General features: G+C 37.8%; 1 protein-coding gene across 1 annotated transcript in view; it reads left to right on the top strand.

The window, feature by feature from the left end:
* Window positions 1-20,381, top strand: part of LOC126821028 (myopalladin) — a 133,942-nt gene extending 113,561 nt beyond the window's left edge. Inside the window, exons 4-5 of the mRNA XM_050549285.1 lie at window positions 7,588-12,309; window positions 15,245-20,381. Coding sequence (XP_050405242.1) covers window positions 7,588-12,290 — 4,703 coding nt within the window. The 3' untranslated portion in view covers window positions 12,291-12,309; window positions 15,245-20,381. The remainder of the gene's footprint in view (window positions 1-7,587; window positions 12,310-15,244) is intronic.
* The last annotated feature ends 871 nt before the right edge of the window (window positions 20,382-21,252 follow it).

The following is a 21,252-nucleotide window of genomic DNA, read 5'->3' as shown; positions in this document are numbered from 1 at the left end:
AAAATAACAAATTTGATTTGAGCTGGAGCTATTGGGTCCTAAGGTCTGTCATTGAGTCAAGTGGCGTGGTTTCAAATCCCCTGCTTGTATGTGACAAGGAGTAGGATCATCTGTCTAACCATGTAGGATTTCTCAGGGTACTCTGGTTTCCTCCCACTGCTAAAAACTCCCAAAGCACAACTAAATTATTGAAATAAAATTGAACTGTTAGTCCTGAAATGACCTAGGCTGTGACAAATGGACGTTAAATCCCATTTCTCTCTCTTTGAGCCAAAATAATTTGAGGTTTGCTTTAGATCATCAAGTCTGTCATTGAGTAAAATGTTACGGTTTCAATCCAAGGCTTGTACCTAATCTGGAGTAGGGTCGTCTTGTAGGTTTTCTCCGTTCTGGACACAGAGATCCATCCACTTCATTCCTTGATAATAGATCTCTGCAATAAATGCCCGCCATATCGAAAAATGAGTAAATTGTTGTGTAATGTGTTTCTACTCCATTTCACATCTGCCATACACACAAAGACTAAAACATTTTCAATTATATTAAATGGAAGCAGAATAAATACTTGAGGTATAATGATTGTTTTCGACTAAAATCGCTGATATAGCACTTAAAATGAAGGTCAGCTACTGTAGATAGACAGCATAAGTTAAATATGGATTTTCTGTTGATTCTCCAGTTTCCTCCCACTGCTAATGAAGATGGAGCTACAGTGGGTAAGATGCTGGCTTGCTAGCCTGGAGGTTGCATGGTATCCCCTTGGCAGTGGTGCAGGACGGAAGTCTGTCTAGTTGTTCGGATGGGACGGAAAACCGAGGTGCATGTAAGATATCCCTTGGCAGTCGGAATTAGATATAAGAGTAGTAAATTTGCTCAGAAAAAAATTAAATCAACACAACAAATTTAATTAAAATCAATACCCTTATTTGAACATTTCATATCTTTAAAAAAATATGTTTTCTTGTTAATTTCCTTGGCTGGATTTAACATTCCTCAATAAAATATAGGAAGCCACAGTGGCTCAGTGAGTAAGACATTGGTTCGTTAACTTGGAGGTCTCGGGTTTGCTGCAGGTGTTGGCTGAGAAATTTCCTTGTCACTGGTGCAGGACAATGACAGCTGTCTAGTTGTTTGGATGGGATGAAAAATAGAGGTCCTGTGTACACGTTGGGGTGCAAGTAAAAAAAACCTTGGCAGTTGGGGGGGTTGGATGGCTGAATGGTTAGCATGCGCACGCTGTATTATAAAGTCTGTCATTGAGTCGACTGGCGTGGTTTCGAATCCCCGGTTGTACGTGACAAGGAGTAGGGTCGCCTGTCCAACCTTGTGGGTTTTCTCCGGGTCCTCCGGTTTCCTCCCACTGCTAAAGACCCCTATGCACAAGCAAATTATTGAAATAAAATTAAACCATAGGTTAGTCCATAAATGACCTATGTTGTGTCGAGTGGACGTTAAACCCCATTTCTCTCTCTCTCTCCCTTGGCAGTTGGAATTCGATATAAGAATAGACTTGTAGTGACGCTGTCCGGGCAAAATTTCCCTCATAGCACACTGTATAATACCCGTCTTCATTAGCCCAGTTAGTACAGAACAGTAGGACGTTAAACCCCATTTTATTTTGTTTTATATCAAAGAAATTGCCCAAGTTCTAAATAGATTCTAAACTATGCACGTCTTCATTATCCCAGTCGGTGCAGAACAGTAGGTTGTTCAACCACATTTCATTCCAATAACGAACTTGTACGTGGTGCTTTTTTTATCGATGGATATAAAGTACGATAATGGAATAGCTTTTATTGAATTTAACTCCAAGGACAAAACACAATTGATTGATACTAACGTCATAATAATTCCTCAATATACAATGAGTAGGCTGACATTCGTTAATAAAAAATCTCTTTGATAAAAAGAAATGCTAAGAGTTTCCACATGGTGAATTATTAATGATCTTAGAAGTTTATATTTAAAGTTATAATTGTTTATTTTATATGTCATTCCTTTTATTTATAGCTTTAATAAGATTGTATTCGATTGATACTTTTTAAATTTGGGCTGTATGCAGTTGAAACTTTTTTTAGATTTCCTGCTGTATTTGTTTCTTAATTTTTAAGATTTGGGTTGTATTCGGTTTGGAATTTTTTAGATTTTGATTGTATTTGGTTCTGAATCATATAAGATGGGCTGTATTTGGCACAGGCACTTGAAGGGATAAAAATAAAGGTTCTTACAACTTCTTGACTATATATTACTGTTAATACTGGGTTGTATTCGGTTCAGAATTTTTCGATTTTGGGTGTATTTGGTCCTGAAACTTATAAGATATGGGCTGTCTTCAAGTCCCTTAAGGGATTAGAATAAAAGTTCTTACTACTGCTTGACTATATATTACAGTATGGTGTCTACTAGGTAAAAATGTGTTTAAGTTACCTTCAAAATGACCTATGGTGTCTACTAGGTAAAAATGTGTTTGTTACCCTTGAAATGACATGCAGTGTCTACTAGGTAAAAATGTGTTTAAGTTAACCTCAAAATGACCTATGGTGTCTACTAGGTAAAAATGTGTCTTAAGTTACCCTCAAAATGACCTATGATTTTTAACTCCATTCCTTTCCTTGCTTTTAAATTATTTTGCATATATATATATCATTCCATGTATCATAGCTTTAAAATATTATGGCTGGGGTATGTCGCCTAATAAAGCGATTTGTTATAACGATGTATCATAGCTTTAAATTATTATGGCAGGCGTATGTCGACTTATAAAGCGATTTGTTATAACAATTATTGGTGTGTTGACTTCATTCTGCTCACAGATGTCCATCAACTTCATACTTTGAGAATATATCTCTGCCCTAAATGGTCGCCATATCCAAAACTTAGTACATGTATATTGTTTTGTAATGCGATTCTGCTTTGTTTCACATCTGTCATACACACAAAGACTAAATAAACCTATTCAATTCCATTAAATGGAAGAAAAATAAATACTTCTCAAAATACTTAGTGTTTTCGACTAAAATCGTTGATCTAGGACTTTAAATGTCGGCCAACTAGCTTAGTGTCTGTTCTCAAGCAGAGCTAACTGTAGACAGCCAGCCTAAGTTTAGTATGTGTCGACTTATTGGAGCATATTATATCAGAGAGTCAATGATGTTGTTATGAGTTGAGTGGTGTTTTAAGGTTGAAATTTGAAATTTGTCTGGCTTTAGTCATTTGATATTTTCGTGCTTTTTATTTCCATGTGTGGGTAAGGGGAGGGGGCAGACACGATCGCAAATATCTTTGAATGGAATGTTTTCATATTAGATATATTCCTGAAACATAAAACAAATATATTAACATAAATATTATAATTTGATTAAAAGTGTGCCATAATTCACGAGTATTTCAATTTTTAGACAAAGTGGTCTGTATCCAAGTTCATTATATTACAACATATTTATAGTGCGCCCTTTCATATAACATGTTCAGGGGTACTTTACAAAGTGACAATATAATCATAAATAAACAACAAGATTATGGACATTTAAACGATTGTATACAGAGTCAGATAAAAGCCCGATTAAATAATATATAACAGGGATTATAATTCAGATTAAGTCAAATATGATTATGTACATAATGAATAATTTATGTTAATTATATACAAGTTATGCAGTTTTTTCTTGTTTATGTTTATGTATATTATAATATGTAAATACATATACTGTGTAATTATGTATAATATATAATCTGATTTGTTATTGTACATAACAATGTTGTTCAGCGAGACAATGCATAACATTTTAAAAATGCAGAAGATTTTATAAGATTATGCTTATGTTTTCTGCGGGTCCTCCGGTTTCCTCCCACTGTTAAAGTTGCAATTTCATATTTTTAAGTTATATTTTTAAAATTTATTAAAATAAAGCCTTAAAATAGATGATATCTATAAACAGTCCTACCTTGTTAAAGAATAATCCTATTAATCCTATAATTCACTATTGCCAGTTGAGAAATTGGCAAAAATATCATTTTCATCTTCAAATTCAAACGTTTGCAGATAACTACTCCATGGTGGAGAATAGAAAACAAGGGAGGTAATTGTGTTATTATTTCTGGTGTAAATGAGTTTTAAGTGTGAGAATGACACCTATGATCGTATAATAGTGAATTGACAACCTATTGAGCAAAAGACATAGAAATAATTATGTTTTGACTTTCTTAGAAAATATGAAATTGTAACTTTAAGGACCCCTTTAAAACCAGCGATTTATAAAAATTAAATTATTAGTCCTGAAATGACCTAGTTTGTGTTGAGTGGACTTTAAGCCCTGTTTCTCTCTCTCAGTTATAAACCCAACACTCATCATTTAATCTAGACAGACCATTTAAACTACACAACAGTAGAAACACAATGGTTTTCTACAATTCTCAACAATGGTTTGAAGCTAACTATTAAATATAGAAACCCTTGCTAAATCAATACAACAAAATGATGTATAATGCTTACCCTCAACAACTCATCTGTAATCAAATCAGTTATTGTTCCTAATAATGGTCATACAGACATAATATTATGTTAATGCATAAAACTGTGTACCAGGGGTAGTTGCCATTTCTGACCATTTTTGGATCCATAACCCCGATAACATACTGTTTAATCATGTAACATAAAGATAGATTATGTAACATAAAGATAGATTATTAACACAATTTTGAATTATGTAACATAAGGTTAACAGATGCAAGAAAATGTTAACTTGTGTTACAGTATGTGATACAATGTTAAATTATGTAACATAATGTTAAAGTATGTAACATAATGTTAAAGTATGTAACATAATGTTAAAGTATGTAACATAATGTTAAAGTAGTAACATAATGTTAAAGTATGTAACATAATGTTAAAGTATGTAACATAATGTTAGAGTATGTAACATAATGTTAGAATATATGTGACATAATGTTGAAATATTTGACACAATATCAAATGACACAGTCACACAATGTTAAAATATGTAGCATAATGTTAAATACAGTGAATGTTCAGTTATGCAGCATATTGTTAAATTCGGTGGCAGTATTAAGTTAATGTTAACTTCTGTAACATTATGTTAGATTATGTAATATAATGACAAATCCTGTAAAATATTGTTAAAATATGTGACAAAGTGTTAAAGTATGTAACATAATGTTAAAACTAGTGCTAATGTAACATAAAATGAAATGTCATCACAATGATTAATGTTTTATAATTTTAGTGGTGATTTTATTGGAATGATTTGTCATATTGAGATTTTTTTTGTGGAGTAATAAATCAAGTCAATCACAGTTTAGTGGGGTGTTTTATGTTAATCCGTGAGATATGCTGTAGGCATATTAAAGATTCCCCAGACAGTTACAAACAAAGTAAAAGTAGAGCTCTCTCTCTCCCTTAGTTAAGGTACCATCATTTAGTCAAAATTGTTAGTTGTACTGGGGAGGTCATTCAAATAACTTCACCAGCACTATTGTTGGGGAGGGTTGGGTGGCAGAATCATAAGGTCTGGCATTCAGTCAATTGGTGTGGTTCTGACTCCCATCTTGTACGTGACAAGGAATGGGGTTACCTGTCCAAACTCCTACATGCGAATGAATTATTGTCGGTGCAAAAAGCAGGAAGTTAAATTTCATTTTATTTCATTTAAATTTATTTCATTTCAGTTATGAACATATATAAAATCGCAGAGAGAAATCTGTCCACGAAGCACACAATGGAATGAAAATAGTTCATTTGAATTAGTCCCTGGTCCATTGTACTCATGGGCGAAGAATAATCTTCTATTTGACAGAGCCCACATCAGCACTAATCCCAACCATAACCCTTACCCTGGACCTAGCCCCAATGCTTGCCCTAACCCTAACCTACAATCTCGTCAACAATCAGTGCCAAAACCTTATTTACATCTCAGTGACCTTGAAAAAAATTCTGCTGGCATTAACAGATAGATTTAGCCTTTGTGGTCTGTCGCCATTTGTCGGCCTTTATCATACATATCATGTGTGTCATGAACTTTTGACAACTGGTAATCTGTTTGTCAGATGGATTGTATTATAAATATTTTAGAATCTTTTAAAAGGAACTTAAAAACAGAACTATTCCGACAGTCATTTTGTTAATGACTTTAATGACGCTGTAATTTGCGCCAATGAGCAGCCTTTTGGTTGGAATTCCAGCGCTATATAAGATGATTATTATTATTATTGATGCAATTTGATTAAAATACAGATCTATATTTCGTTTCGTTTCTTTATACTTTCAATGGCCTACACTACATGAAGATGTGGTCGGTTGTTGCGATAGGTCACATTAGAGGTCATACAAACGATGTTTGATCTATGACGTCAGAAATTTGATTAACCAATCCACATTGATGTTACTAGTGGATTACCCACAGTTCTGTGCAAAACACGCCTAAAGCTCGCCATAACAGACCGTTTCATTGGCTAATACCTCACACCATTCAGAACACGATAATGATAACAACTCTTCCAGATCCTAGTGTAGTAAAGACAAGTAAAATGAAATTTTGAACTATAAAAACGAAATGAAATCGAATCTGTGTTTTAATCAGATTGTCATTGATGATCATGTTGTTGATAACTGGTGATCTGTTAGACAGATGCTTGGTATTAATATAATATACTTTCTCATTGATGATCATGTTGTTGATGTTGTTTGTTCAGCTAAAACCCTACAATATGGTGAAAAAATTTCATATAGGATCGAGGTGAGTCCAAATATAAAAATATTTATATGAAAAAAAACAACCAGAGGTATTGAAAAATGAAACTGCATGTGCATACTGATTCCATGCCTTGTGTGTGTGCTGATATCATGTTTTGATGTCTTTGATAGTTCAGATAATTTTAATAATAGTTTTAACTAACATACAGTGGTCTTAACATATGCATTTCTATTACAAGCAGCAAGCCTGTAAATCGGGCACCTGAATTTCTATTACCAGCAGCAAGCCTGTAAATCCTGTAAATCAGGCACCTTTGACAGACATTCTCAGTGTCAGGAACAAATCCAGGCTTTGTCATTAAACAGGGCCCTTATTCACGAAAACTTAAACTAAGATACAATCAAAATTTAAAGAAATACTGCAATTCGATTGGCTGATCAGTAAAATCAATTTGCATATATCCAATGAAGTTGCAGTATTTCTTAAAATTTGGGTTGTAACTTAGTTTAAGTTTTCGTGAATAAGGGCCCAGGTTCTCCACAGAGAGAAGTCCATTCCATAAAGTTGTGGGTGGGGGTGAAGGGTAGATTGCTGAATGATTACCGCGTGCGCGTTGTATTATAAGGTTTGTCACTGAGTCAACTGGCTTGGTTTCGATTCCATGGTTGTACGTGACAAGAAGTAGGGTCGCCTGTCCAACCTCGTGGATTTTCTCTGGGTCCTCAAGTTTCTTCCCACTGCTAAAGACCTCTATGCACAAGCGATTATTGAAATAAAATTGAACCATATGTTTGTCCCAAAATAACTTATTTTCTTTTGAGTGGATGTTAAACACTATTTCTCTTTAATCATATTTTTTTTTTTTTTTTTGTTTTAGATGAAACAACAGAAAGCCCACCCTCAAGCCCTGATGGTGAAGACCCAAATGTGATTGGAAAGATCAAGGTGAAAGTGAAAGTTAACGAGAAGGTATCCAAGCCAGTTAAGTCCATTCTGAAGACTGGGAAATTTGGAGAGGAACCCAAAAATACAAATGGAAATAAATCATCAGCTTCATCATCAAAAACAGATCCTGGTAAGCCTCCAGCCAGCCCATCATCTCAAAACAACAACAAAAATCCAGCCACTTCAACCAAGAAAATTGAAACAAAAAGTAGTACAAATCGAACAGAATCCAAGAAAACAACCACAACCACCACCACTACAGCAACAACCACAAAAACAACTACAAGAACTACTAAATTAAATGGTGCAATACCAACAAACACAGACAATGGGAAGACTGTTATTAAAACCACCCAACCCTCAACAACAGTGTCTGAGAAAACAGAAACCAAAACAACAAATTCGACCATTGCCGATTCAAAAATTCTTAAAACCTCTGAATCCAAAACAGCCACAAATGGGTCAAAGTTGAAGTCGACCACAACAACAAATAGTTCCACTACTACAACCACCAGTAAGAGCAATACTCGATCTTTAACAGCTCACAGAATAGAAGAGTCAAAGCAATCATTGACGAAACCACAAGGTAAAACAGACGGTCATCAAGAAACAAAAACGGCATCTACAGTCACAAACACAGTACAAACTACCCAGAATAATTTACCCAAGAATGGAAAGTCTGAAGAAAATAACAATACTGAAAACAAAACATTGACAGATAAAGTAAATCTGAATAATCGAGAACCATCACCCAAGGAAGAAAATGGCAAAAAATCTGTGTCAAGCAAAACTCAGAGCCTTCAGGAGAAGTTGATCAAGCAAACAACAAAGACTAGCAACTCCTCTAGCAAAAAGATTTCTACAGGGTCCCTGTCCCTTGGTGTTTCGAAACTTTCTGAAAAGTTAACGGGCAGTTCTCCAGTACGAGAAATCTCTCTGTCACCCAAAGTCAGCCCAACTAAAGAAGTTCGTAAAGATGAGAATAATGGATCTACTGTTCAAAAATCCAAAATTGAACCAACTACTCAGGCAGGAACACCGAATACCACTTCTTCAGTAACCTCCAAAACAATGAAATCTGAGAAAATTGAGTCATCATTATCCCAGAAGATAACTTCTACGGTATCAACGGTGACTACAAAACCAGGTCAGCTGAACCTTACATCGAATACTTCTTCTGGTTCTACTGCAAATACATCTACAACTGCTTCAAAAGACTCAAAAACGTCTCCAGCTTCAAAAATAAACACAATCAATGCCACAGGGGCGCCTGTCCAAACAAATGACTCTCAAAATGGATATAAGGCCGATACCCCTGCTGCCCCAACTTCAACAACAGCATTAAAGGATTCTAAAACAAAACAAACACAACAACAAACATCCAGTACTAAACTAACAAAACAATCTCAATTGCAGCAAACAGTACAAAAGACTGTTGTGCCTGACAAAACTACAACAACAAGCGAGACTAAACAAACTCCTGTAGCACCAACGAGTCTGAAAATATCGCCACATGGTACAAATACAAAAACATCACCAACATCCAATGCTATACCCAATCAAAAGCTCCCACAGCCAGAGACTACAACCTCAACAACAGCCTCATCCTTAAAAGCAGCTTCTCCTGTTACTGCAAAAGCATCACCAACAGCTGATGTTGCTCCAAATCAGAAGCTAGCATCTCCAGTTACTGCAAAAGCTCCTGCATTGCTCACAGCATCAATATCTAATGATAGCCAAAAACAAGTTCTTTCGCCAGCTAAATCTCCATCATCACCATCTAGCAAACTACAATCTGCACCGTGTGCCACATCTGCAGCGGTTATTGAGAGTCCTGTGTCTCCAAAGATTATACCAGTACACAATATGGCACTTCCAGGAAAATCAGAGCCAGAATCAACAGGACCCAAATATAAGGTTTCAACTGTTATTAAAACAACACAGCAAAGCCCTGTTCCGGCAAGTGTCTCAGGTGTCACGAGTCCTGCAGCAAGTACATCCCAAGTAGTAACTAATACCAATGTACCACGGTCTGCAAGTCCACGAATAGAAAGGCAACAATCTGTAGAATTAACAGTTGTTAATAAATTGGTCATTGACCCGAGAAATACACAACCATCGGGTTCCCCTAGAAGACGAGATCAAAGTCCAGTAACCATTCACAGAGTTCGCTCCAGAGACGTTTCTCCTGATACAAGAGTCAGACCCAGAGAGAGGGGCAAAAGTCCAATCATGCAGCTTCTTCCCACAGATCCAAGCCCTAAATCTCCTAAGAAGCAAGAATTGGGAACACCTTCCCCAGTCAGATATTTACCTATTATCTCTGTGAAAAGTAGACCATCTGAAAAGGTAATCGTTCAGCAACCCATCCCATCTTCAGTAATTGATCTAAGAGGTTTAGGACCGGCTAAAACTGCTGTGCCACCAGATGATTCTGTAGTTTTAATAAAACAAGCTGTCAGTTCCCAACCGGTAGAATTCCATAAACCATTTGGTTCTGGAAAGGACCCAATGCAAGGCATGAAACAAACGTTTAGTGAGCAGAAAATACAGTCGCATGTGGACGAAAGTCACAGCCATGACCCAAAAGTTGGAATTAAAAGGTCCATTAGTACAGAAAAACTACATATGATTGAGACAAACACTGATGTAGTAACAAGTGATAAGAGTGGACCCTTGGGAGCTAGATCTGAAATAATTGGTACAGATGTTACCAGAACTCATCTGGTTACGGAACAACCTGCTATTCCGTCTCAGAAAGTTCAACCTGGTCAAATACCAGTCAGTGCAACTCAGAGGGAGATTTTGACAAAAGAGAACGTGAAACAGTCTGTTATGGAAGTCGGTAAACCAAACTTTCCAAAGGGTACCATAATGGTCGATAAACCAGGCTCTCATGCCATGATTTCTACAAATACCATAGCTCTAGATCCATCGCCCTCTGGTAGAAGTAGAAGTAACTCAGAGTCGTTTGCCTCACGATACAGTTCTTCGGGATCCAACAGTCCATTGGGCTCTCCTTCATCATTGGTTGCGTCCAGGAATTCATCCAGAAGTCCATCGCCAGTCAGAAGAAGCCCGTTGGACTATGTTCAAAGTCAGTCCATACACCATGCTGAACCACCAAAGCAATCCAGGGCTAAAACATCCCTGTCTTTAAACTTCAACCAAGTGGACACAGATCGGACACCTTACACACCTTTCAGTCCTGTCAATACAACTCAGAGCCTTTTAAATTTATCGGGCGGTAACGATTGGAATAGAAGACAGCCACCTGCACCCCCGAAGAGATCTAGTTCTGTGGAACGAATGATGACACAGTACTCATCTTGTCCAACATCCCCTATAGGTGAGAGTCCCCAGGACCGACGGAAGACATCCATGTCATTCACACCTTTCTTTGCTCGGTCTTCTGTTAGAGGCCCAGTAAATATTAATCAATACTTAGATCAAGGAGTCCGAGCTCAAGTAGATCGTTCTCGGCGCTGCCAATCTGTTGATAGACTCCCCTCTACCTATTATCCATCTCAAGGGTCCTCTCCTGCACAACAGCAGATGGTTTATCACGCTCAACCTCAGTACTACAATCCACCATCATTACATAGAAGTGTGTCAGTTGATGTCGTTCCTAGTTTATTTGAGACAAATCAAAGTTCCCCCTCATACAGAGAAATACCCGTCGAGCACCAAATGTCACCAGACGGCGCAGCTACTCTGCCCCGAAGAAGAAGACGCCGAAACTCTGTGGAACTTATGACCAAGATGTTTGATTCTGGAATACCACTGCCACGGGATGACGAGCAAACAGCAAAAGATATCGACGCTGCCCTGCAATATCCAGACATGGGTCAAAAGCTTCTAACACAGATACAGTCTCTTGGAAATGAAAATCACCAATTTGAGGAGGGGTCTGCCACTTTGCCCAGAGGAAAGGATTCCAGGGGTCCAAGGCTCAAACGGAGGAATTCTGTTGAACATATTGCCAAATTATTTGATCAAGGTATTCCTGTGATTCCGAAAGATGATGATTCGATCATTACTCCATTTTCTGCCCAAGGGGGATCAACAGTTCAGGCACCTGTTAATGTGGTTCGCCCCTTTAAAGATAATAGAAATGGAAATCAAACTAGAAATATCCCCCCAGATCAACAGCAGCAAAACGTAGCGCACCTGCAACATCCACTGTCTTCCAGATTATCAGCTTCTCAACCTCATATAGCATCAAACAATAGCAACCCAGTGAAACTAAAACCACGCAGTTTACGAAGTATTCAAACTTCGGTCACAAATCCTCCTGGTCAGCAAGCAGGTAGATCCAGAGCGGCTGCCTGTTCCCTCAACCTCAGGAATATCCCAGCAAAATCGGCCTCCCCTGAACCGCAATCCGTTTCCCAAAAGCCAGTACTTCGTAGATCAATGAGCGAAATTAGACGGCCCTCTAGTGGCAAAAATCAGCAACAAGCTTCGCGGAGCAACAACGGAGAAGAAGATGAAAAATCCTACAAAAGACTGTCAGTTGGGGAAGCAGCACGTCTGTTTGACCAGATAACAGTGAAAGAACCCGTCGCCCCGCGTCGCAGTGGTGGGCTGAACATTGCTGGGAAAGCTCAGAAGTTTTTAGCTAAATTTAAGTGATATTGCTTGCTGCTATAAGGTAAGTCATCACTTTGTATACCATTATTTGTATATTCTCACCTCTGTTCCGCCCGGGGGGGGGGGGGTGTTGGATGGTTAGCACGTGCGTGCTGTATCATACGGCCTGTCAATGAGTCAACTGGTGTGGTTTCGAATCCCCGGTTGTACGTGACAAGGAGTAGGGTCGCCTGTCCATCCTCGTGGGTTTTCTCCGGGTCCTCCGGTTTCCTCCCACTGCTAAATACCCCTACGCGCAAGCGAATTAATGAAATAAAATTAACCATGTTAGTCCCGAAATGACCTAGTTTGTGTCGAGTGGACGTTAAACCCCATTTCTCGCTCTCGCTCTCTCTCTCTCTGTTTCGCCATCCGCCTTCTTGACTTGACTTAGGCTATAATACAAGACCTTTTCAGTACAGTGAAGAGTGAGGCAAATATCGATAATGTACTATTTTGTGAAAATGAAATTAGCATATTTTGGTGTAAACATCCCACTTGTAACAAACTGCTCTAAGGGATACAGAAATACAACAGTTTTCTCGAGTTCGGGGATAGAAAAACTCTCAATCTGGTTAAAACACAGATCCTATTTCGTTTCGTTTTTATAGTTCAAAATTTCGTTTTACTTGTCTTTACTACACTTGGATCCGGAAGAGTTGTTATTTAACTCGTGTTCTAAATGGTGTCAGGGATAAGCCAATGAAATGGTCTGTCACGGCGAGCTTTAGGCGTGTTTTGCACGGAACTGTGGGTAATCCACTAGTAACATCAATGCTGATTGGTTAATCAAATGTCTGACATCATAGGGTCATAAGTCGGTCTTTTGACCCCTGACGTGACCTATCGCTATATCTTGTCAGATCTTCATATAGTGTAGGCCATCGAAAGTATAAAAAAACGAAACGAAATATAGATCTTTATTTTAATAAGATTGAAAAACTCTGAAACCCTTCTATGCTCCAGAATACTTAAACATGCTTTATGCAAGAGGTAAATCTGCCTATCGCCTTAAATGTTATATAAACTATTAAATAGACATTTATTAACATGAAAAAAGAATAATCAACTCTCGGTGCCATCTTACGTGTCTGATTTTACAGTGATTTTAAAACAAGGTTTTCTTGGCTTAGAGTGTAGCAGTTTGAGTGAAATTTTCAGCAAATTCCCTTTACATTATCTAGTTTTTAACTATTATAGTGAGAACTGCCAGCTCTTTATCTAATATACCATAATGTATATGTAATAAATAGCCTTAGCTGCTATAACGATTCTTTATATATTGTCACCTTGGTTAATTCATTCTTCTTGTCTTGACTTAGACAATAATAATATAGACCATATTATTATATTGATTATATATTTTGTTACAAAAGCCTGTATTAATTGAACTGGAATATACAGTTCACAATGTATTAATTGAACTGGAATATACAGTTCACAATTCTATGGAGTAAAATTACTGCTTATTACTGAGCGACGTTTCGACTAGGCTTCTCTAGTCGTTATCAGGCATTGATAAATATGAAAATATAACAAGACAATATATACATGTACACAACAATACTTGGTTCATGCTGACCAACTAGAGTAGTAGTAATATGAAATATAACAAGACAATATATACATTTAAATAACAACACTTGGTTAATGCTGACCATCCAGAGTATTAAGTAGTAATATGAAATATAACAAGACAATATATACATTTAAATAACAATACTTGGTTAATGCTGACCATCCAGGGTAATAAACAGGTATTCCATAGAATTCTGACCTGTATATGATTATAATATTATCGTCTGGGGACTGCTATCTGAAAAAGTTTTCAAGGTGGCAACTCCACTTAATGGCAGTTGTCTTCAAAACTATTGTATTGTCACTTTCGATAACTTTCAGTTGCAGGAGTGTAGAAACTGATATATTCCTCCAGGGGTTAAGTGAAAGGGACGCAGTGACGCGCTTTGCGTCATGGTTTGGGGTTTTTGCGCACCTTTGAGTTTTTGTACCCCCTTGCAAATGGCAAAACATCAAGCGGTTTCAATGCGGTTTTTAACATTATATATAATCATAATCATAATGCTTAACCAGTGTCAAACATATACCGTGTACCGTGGATCAGATATGCTACAAATCGACTCAAGCATGTTCCACACAGCCCAGTATTACCAGGCACTAGGGAGGGCCCCCTCCCCCACATTTAAATATTGTTTTTTGGGGGACAGGGACGGGATCGCGCTCCTAATGCAAAACCATGGGTCACCACGCCCCTGCCGAGTACGATTGGATCATATGTTCGTTGGTGATATCGTAGACATGGGTCACCTACCTGTTCAAATTATTTATTGATTGAAATGTACAGGGTCAAAGGCGCACTGCCATTTAAATATCTTACTTATTATAAAACTTCAAATTAAATGGGGGGTTGTGATGGCCGCGTGGTCTAGAGTATCGCGCTTCGAGCTCTAGCTGGCCGGTCACCTCTGACTTGCAGTCGTGGTTTTGATCCCTGGTGTTTGCGTATGTGGCTTGGAGATAGTTGCGCCTTCTCAACCCCGTGGGTTCACTCCGGGCATTTAGACAACTTGTCTGCGATATCGCCATCGTTAGAACGTGCGTTAAACACTAAGAACAACAACTGATCTTCGATCACGATTTTGGATAGTCCCCTAGTAACGCCTACACTTTTCCACTTGCCCATTTGTCGTCTAAGTGCACAATCAGTTGCGGAGCCATCATTTGCAGCAGGAGGGGTCCAGAAATTGCAGATCTCTATATTGAACTGACTGACAATGGCGGCTACGTTTAAACTTGAGATTTATCAAAGAGTTTGAAGTATCTCGAGAGATATATAAGGTTTTTTGACACCAGATATATTTCCCCGGTTTGGATATATTTTAATTGATTGTTGTGTATTATTTATTTTTTTTTAATGTGGTGCCGTTTTTGTATTTCAGTTTGCAACATAAGACGAGAGATCCTGCTTTTTATTGTCATCACCTTACGGCCCGCTCAGGCTAACAAGAATTTCGCTACTTTCGATTTTTGTTGGTTTTGTTTTGTCATCAGTTGCTGTATATTATGTCATAGTTTCTTTGGCTGACGTCATTGTATCAGCATCATTCACGTCTCTCTGTTGTCCCAGATTGCAATTATTCACTTTTCGTCTGTTACTCAGTTCTGGCAATTGAGGAACATGTGTCGGAAACTTTATTTTTGGGAGAATAAATTCTGTGTAAGAAAACCATATCGTCTAATCCTTAAAATTGGCACACCGCACTTCAATGATGTGATCATGTTGCTGTGAGTGAGCTGGCTAGATTCAGTGTTAAGACTGTTGAATTTACATATGCCCAAAATGGCGCCACGGGGATCTGTCCGGAAGGAATTGCTGCTACAGGTAGGCGGCCAACTCCTTTACAGCTACAAACACACAAATATTCGAATTTTAAAGAGCAAATTCCTACATATTTATTCCCCGACAGAGGTCGCCCTACATGTAAAATAGAAAAGTAGCATATTTTTTTGTTTGATATATGGTATCGTAGACAACAAAATCTAGATACATTATTTAAGGTGATAGCTTGTGTGACATATTTATTAAGCTTATTTATAAAGTTTTGTACATATTTTGTAATAATGATATTTTTGAGTGAGACGTAAGTGCCTATAGTCTTTCATAGCGGCATGATAATAGCTTGTATATTTAATTATTTATTGCAAACTGTCTTAATTACGAGTTATCTCCCCTTAGAATTTTAAAGGCGTTGATATTGTAGTCAAGAAGTTAATAAGAATAATCATTCTCCACACAAGTCTCGCGGTGTGGACTGCAAGGGAAGACAACTCTGTTTGAGAGATGGAAGAATAATATGTGTTAGGCCCTATATATAAGAATTTGCGCATTAACTGATGGCATGACAATCGAGTTTGCTCTCTTACATACACAAGCATTAAAATAAAGATTCTTACCACTGCTTGACTATATATACTACAACAAGTTTTATTTTAATCCCTGCAAGTGCCTGTGCATACATGCGTATTCATGATATTGGGAATAAATGGGGAGATAACTCAAATGGACTCAAGCATCTTTATTTCTCTATTTAAGTAAATGGAACTTTGAAGAGTACGAATCTAAACAGATAATTGTAAAAATATCAGATTTAGATAGGTCTGTATTATATGATAACAAATAGAGATGTATTAGCTTTTTAAAAAAAAGGTTCGACTACGTCTAGAACAATTACACCGTGGTTTCATTATATACATTGTTCTGCGACCTTCAGTACCAGGGTTATGCCCCTTTTGTCGTGGTTTCCAGCAAGCCTCGCCAAGTTGCCGTCATCAACGAATGATTACGGTCAAAAAGAAAATGTCGATAGGAAGAGAGTAGGGGGGGGGGATGAACCCCGTCTATTTCCAATGAGAATCGTTAAGTTGCGGTCATCATCAGATGATTCCGGTAACAAACGAACTGCCCACAGGAACAGAAAAGCGGGAAGCGAGGCAAGAAGGCGAATGGCGGTTAGACCCCATCTGTTGGTAAAACCACTGGGTAAGAATATGATTGAGTTTCTTAACATTACTGCATTTTCCTTCGGTTTGAAAAATATTAATATACTCTATAATGTTATCATCATTAAATAGTAAGTTATGTATAAAGTATATTTTGTGTCATAAATAGTAAGTTATGTATAAAGTATATTTTGTGTCTTTGTAAATAGAATTATATTTAAAAGAATTTCTTCACGCAAGGGAAGACAACCCTATAATTGCACTATATTCTGTTAAGTTTGTGCAAATTCGCTCTCAGGCCACATAAATTTAATTCTTAGTTTTTTTGGGTACATGATCCATAAATAACCCAGTCAATTCCCGTGTACGAGCTTCTCCTTTAGATGAAATTCACCTTGGGCACTTCCCTGCAAAGACATTATGTCTTACCCAAAAAAGCTGGATCAAGCCTATTTTCTGGCTTCCTCTGACAAGTTTCTTAGGAAACACTTGTCTACGATATCACCCTAGTTGGTAGTGGACGTACAACTCCAGGAACGAACAAACGCACCTGTACTATGTTTTCTTAACATACATATTTGGAACTAAAAACTTTTGAGACGAACAACTAAGTGGTTGTTTTTTTAAATTAGTACTAATCCTGAAGGAATTTTATAGCTAAAACCTTGATAGGTATTACCGAAGAACTGGCCCCGAGTTCACAAAACATTCTCAGACTTCAGTTAAAAATTTACTCTACTATCAATCACTTTTTGGATTTAATCATCAATGAGATTTCAGCAGCAGATCGGATTCATATCCCGTGACAATCCGACACATAAGATGGCATCGCGAGTTGATTAAGGTCTTTTCATGTTAATAAATTATGCCTAATTAATAGTTTTATATAACATTTCAGGCCTAAAGAAAGGCCTGCAATAGGCAGATTTGGCTCTTGCATAATGTATGTTTAAGTCTGAGAATGTTTTGTGAAACTGGGGCTAGATATTCAAATTGTTGTGGCCTAAGATTAAATTATGAAAATGTTTTTTTGTTTTGTTACATGCTTGTAAATATATTAATTAAAATAACGGGTCTGCTGTTTGTCTACTGGCAAGCAACGTTTAATTTTGATTGGTTCGTAGAATCAACCTACGATCAAGGGCTGTTAATTTGAATTCTTTAAAATCCCCATGGATAAACCTAGGGTATAGTGGAGTATAATGGAACGACACCGCTGGAGATACCGAGGATGGTGCACACCTTGAAAAATATGTTGTATCTGGATCCCCGCGTCGAAAGACTCTCGGACCCTGTCAAATTCTAAGGAGAACTGCACCCATTGCAGATTCTTTACATTTTATTAATTATTTAATATTAAAGTAGTTTCAAAAGTACGCAACCCCAAATCAAAATCATTTCGACTGTAATGAACAAATCAAAGCGCCGACTGCGCCACCGTCAGTGTAAATGTTAGTCACAATTTGTCACCAAACCAATTCGCTCGTTCTAGATTCGTTATTTTAACAACAGGTGACAATTCTATAGAATACAGTTACTGTTTATTACTGAGCGACATTTCGACTAGGCTTCTATAGTCGTTATATCAATCAATCCTCGGCAACAATCAGTGCCGGACTGGTGTGCCGAAGGCCCACCTGTCAGGTCATTGACCAAGGCCCACACAAGTATCCTGTCCTCTCCTTCGTTCTTTCTTTTTTGTCCTCCCCCTCTCCTTTCTTCTCTTTTCTTCTTTTTTCTTTATGGGCTTAGGTCCACTTTTTTTAATGAGCTTCGGCCCACCTGTCACGGACAGGTGGACAGGTGGGCCCAGTCCGGCACTGGCAACAATCATGTGCCCGAATCCTGTTTACATCTCGTGACCTTGACGGAATCTGCTGGTGGCCTTAATATTTAGATCTGACCTACGGAGGATGGTCTTTATCAAGCAAATGTTCTCTTGATTTGTATTTCTGGTTGTGCAATTTTGAACCTATCTTAATAATAGATAATAAATAAAATAAACAAAAATGACAATGGCAATCGTCCAATATATAGCCTACTGCTACACTTGTCAGAGGACAATTTTCTTGTTTTTAGTGCGTACAGTAAAAATATAATCATCACGCCGGATGGATCGAAACAAATTTGATCAATTTGTAGATTAGGAGTTGAGTGCAGTTAAATTAATTACCGTTGTTATTTCTATCAATATATTTTTTTATGATTCTCTGATCTCTTTTGCTACAAACTGGCTTTACGTTAAAACATCCGGTAAACCTCGGCAGATTCCTTTACTCTACATCTAGCCTAGGCTGTATGACGGTAAATGATATGTACTTACGCCTATGCAATTGCGTCGTTCGAAGCGTGTGTAGAATTTTCAGTGCAAAGTTTTCCTTGTTTGAAGAAAATCCGATAAACTTTAAAGAAAAATAGCTCCAGACTTTGAAATATTTGTATGATAAAACATTCTTTAAAGGTGTCGTCATGGGCAACACCGTTGGTAACCCAGGCACTTGAAAGTAGTTCCAATGGCAGACTTCGTCATACAGCCGAGGCTAGATGTAGGGTACTGGAGTCGGCTGAGGTTTGCCGAGTGACGTTAAAAGGGACATTTTGTTTAGAATGTTAAATAGGAAATGCCGTTACGTTACCAATTGTTTTCTTTTTGAAGCACATGGTTCGACAATGCCATGTGGCTCTTTGTATTTTCCTTCTCGAAACGACGTGACAAGGAGTAGGGTCGGATGTCCATACCTCGTGGGTTTTCTCCGGGTCCTCCGGTTGTTTCCTCCCACTGTTAAAGACCCTACGCGCAAACGAATTATTGAAATAAAAAATTAAACCATTGTTAGTCCCGAAATGACCTAGCTTGTGTCGGGTGGATTTTAAACCCCATCTCTCTCTCTCTCTCTCTCTCTCTCTCTCTCTCATCCAATAGTATCGTTCATTGTGCAGAATTATGGCTTATGCAATATCAGTCGGATTGAAGTTAGATTTGTTTTCAATTCGTTTTTCGTTTTCTTTCGGATTATATTAGTTTGAACCATAAAGATGAAACGATAGCTTCGATAATATGCATACAACATACATTCTGGTAGAGCCGCATTTATCCATGGGCATAGAAAGGCCATTGGCTATCTGGTGAATAAAAATTTGGCCTGAAACATGCCAACATTTAAATAATTTACGGGCCCAATGTTGTGTTTGGCCTAGGGCCCCCAAGTAAAGTTATCTGTCCCTGCAGACAGTTGGACTTCGTCAAAGGTATCATGAACCCTTCTGTAATGCCGTCTATATAACCAGATTACCTGATATTTAAAGACCTTTAAAAGCATGATTCCATCCACAGAAATTGTTAACTTCATTGCTTTGATGCCTCTGGTATGGGCCAAAATTTGTGTGGGCCTTATCGCAAGGTATGAAGCAATAATATCATTTGTAATTTTCGCAAGTTTTATAGGTGAAATGTCTCTTTAATGTCTGCTATATTATTATTATTGTAATATTACATGCCTTTGTCATTGTTACTTTTTTTTATTTCGTTTTTTTTCTTCTATCGTTTTGTAAATAAAACATAATGGGGCTATTTAATCCGGGTTTCTGTTTTATTTTATAAATTAATGTATGAGCCACTGCCGTATAAAGCAGCAAACGTGAAAGATCCCTTGGCAGTTCGAATTCGATGTAAGAGTAGGCCATAGCGCCGCTGCCCTGGCAAATTCCTTATACCCTAAGGATGATCCCTATTGTTTTTGGTGAATGCCCGCCCCCCTCCCCAGGGACAGAGCCACGCCCATATTTTCTTTGTGTGTCTGTGTGTTGCCTACAGGTCACAATTAGTAATGGGTCGTCTTGGAACATGGCATATATATTCCTTATAGCCTAAGGCAGGCAGCTATTGATTTTAGTGCATGTCCCGACCCATAGGGGCAGAGCTTGCTCCCCCCCCCCTTGGGCAGTGCCACACTCACTTTTACTTTTTTTTTGTTAATATTCTGTCTGTAAATGATATATGGGCTGCAATTATTAACAGATAGGGTTGTACCTATTGACATTGGTCCATGTCCATGTGTTTTTTTTTACTGACTGGAATTCAGACTGGGTCATCTTGGAAAAAGGCATATTTATTCCTGTAAGGATAGCAACTATTTATTTTCAGACCCCCAGGGGTGTGGTACCACACCCACTTTTTTGTCTGTAAGTACTCTACAGGTCTCTATAATTAACAGATTTTGTTCAAATTTATTTGGGTGCATGCCCCTCCCCCTGGGACGGTGTTACACCCACGTTTTTGTTAATATTTAGTCTCTAAATTTGGCAAAACAAACTCAACGCCTAGCCTTCTTTGCCTCTTGTCATAACAGCCATTTCATATTTCAATGAAAGCAGGAATGTGGACGTATATTTCACCGTTAGCGATGCTCTAGTTTTGTTAACGATAAAGTTTGCTGTCGGCAAGGGA

The sequence above is a fragment of the Patella vulgata genome, chromosome 1 (genome assembly GCF_932274485.2).
Source record: "Patella vulgata chromosome 1, xgPatVulg1.2, whole genome shotgun sequence".
In the NCBI taxonomy this organism is placed as follows: domain Eukaryota; kingdom Metazoa; phylum Mollusca; class Gastropoda; family Patellidae; genus Patella; species Patella vulgata.
This window is presented reverse-complemented; position numbering and strand designations above follow the sequence as displayed.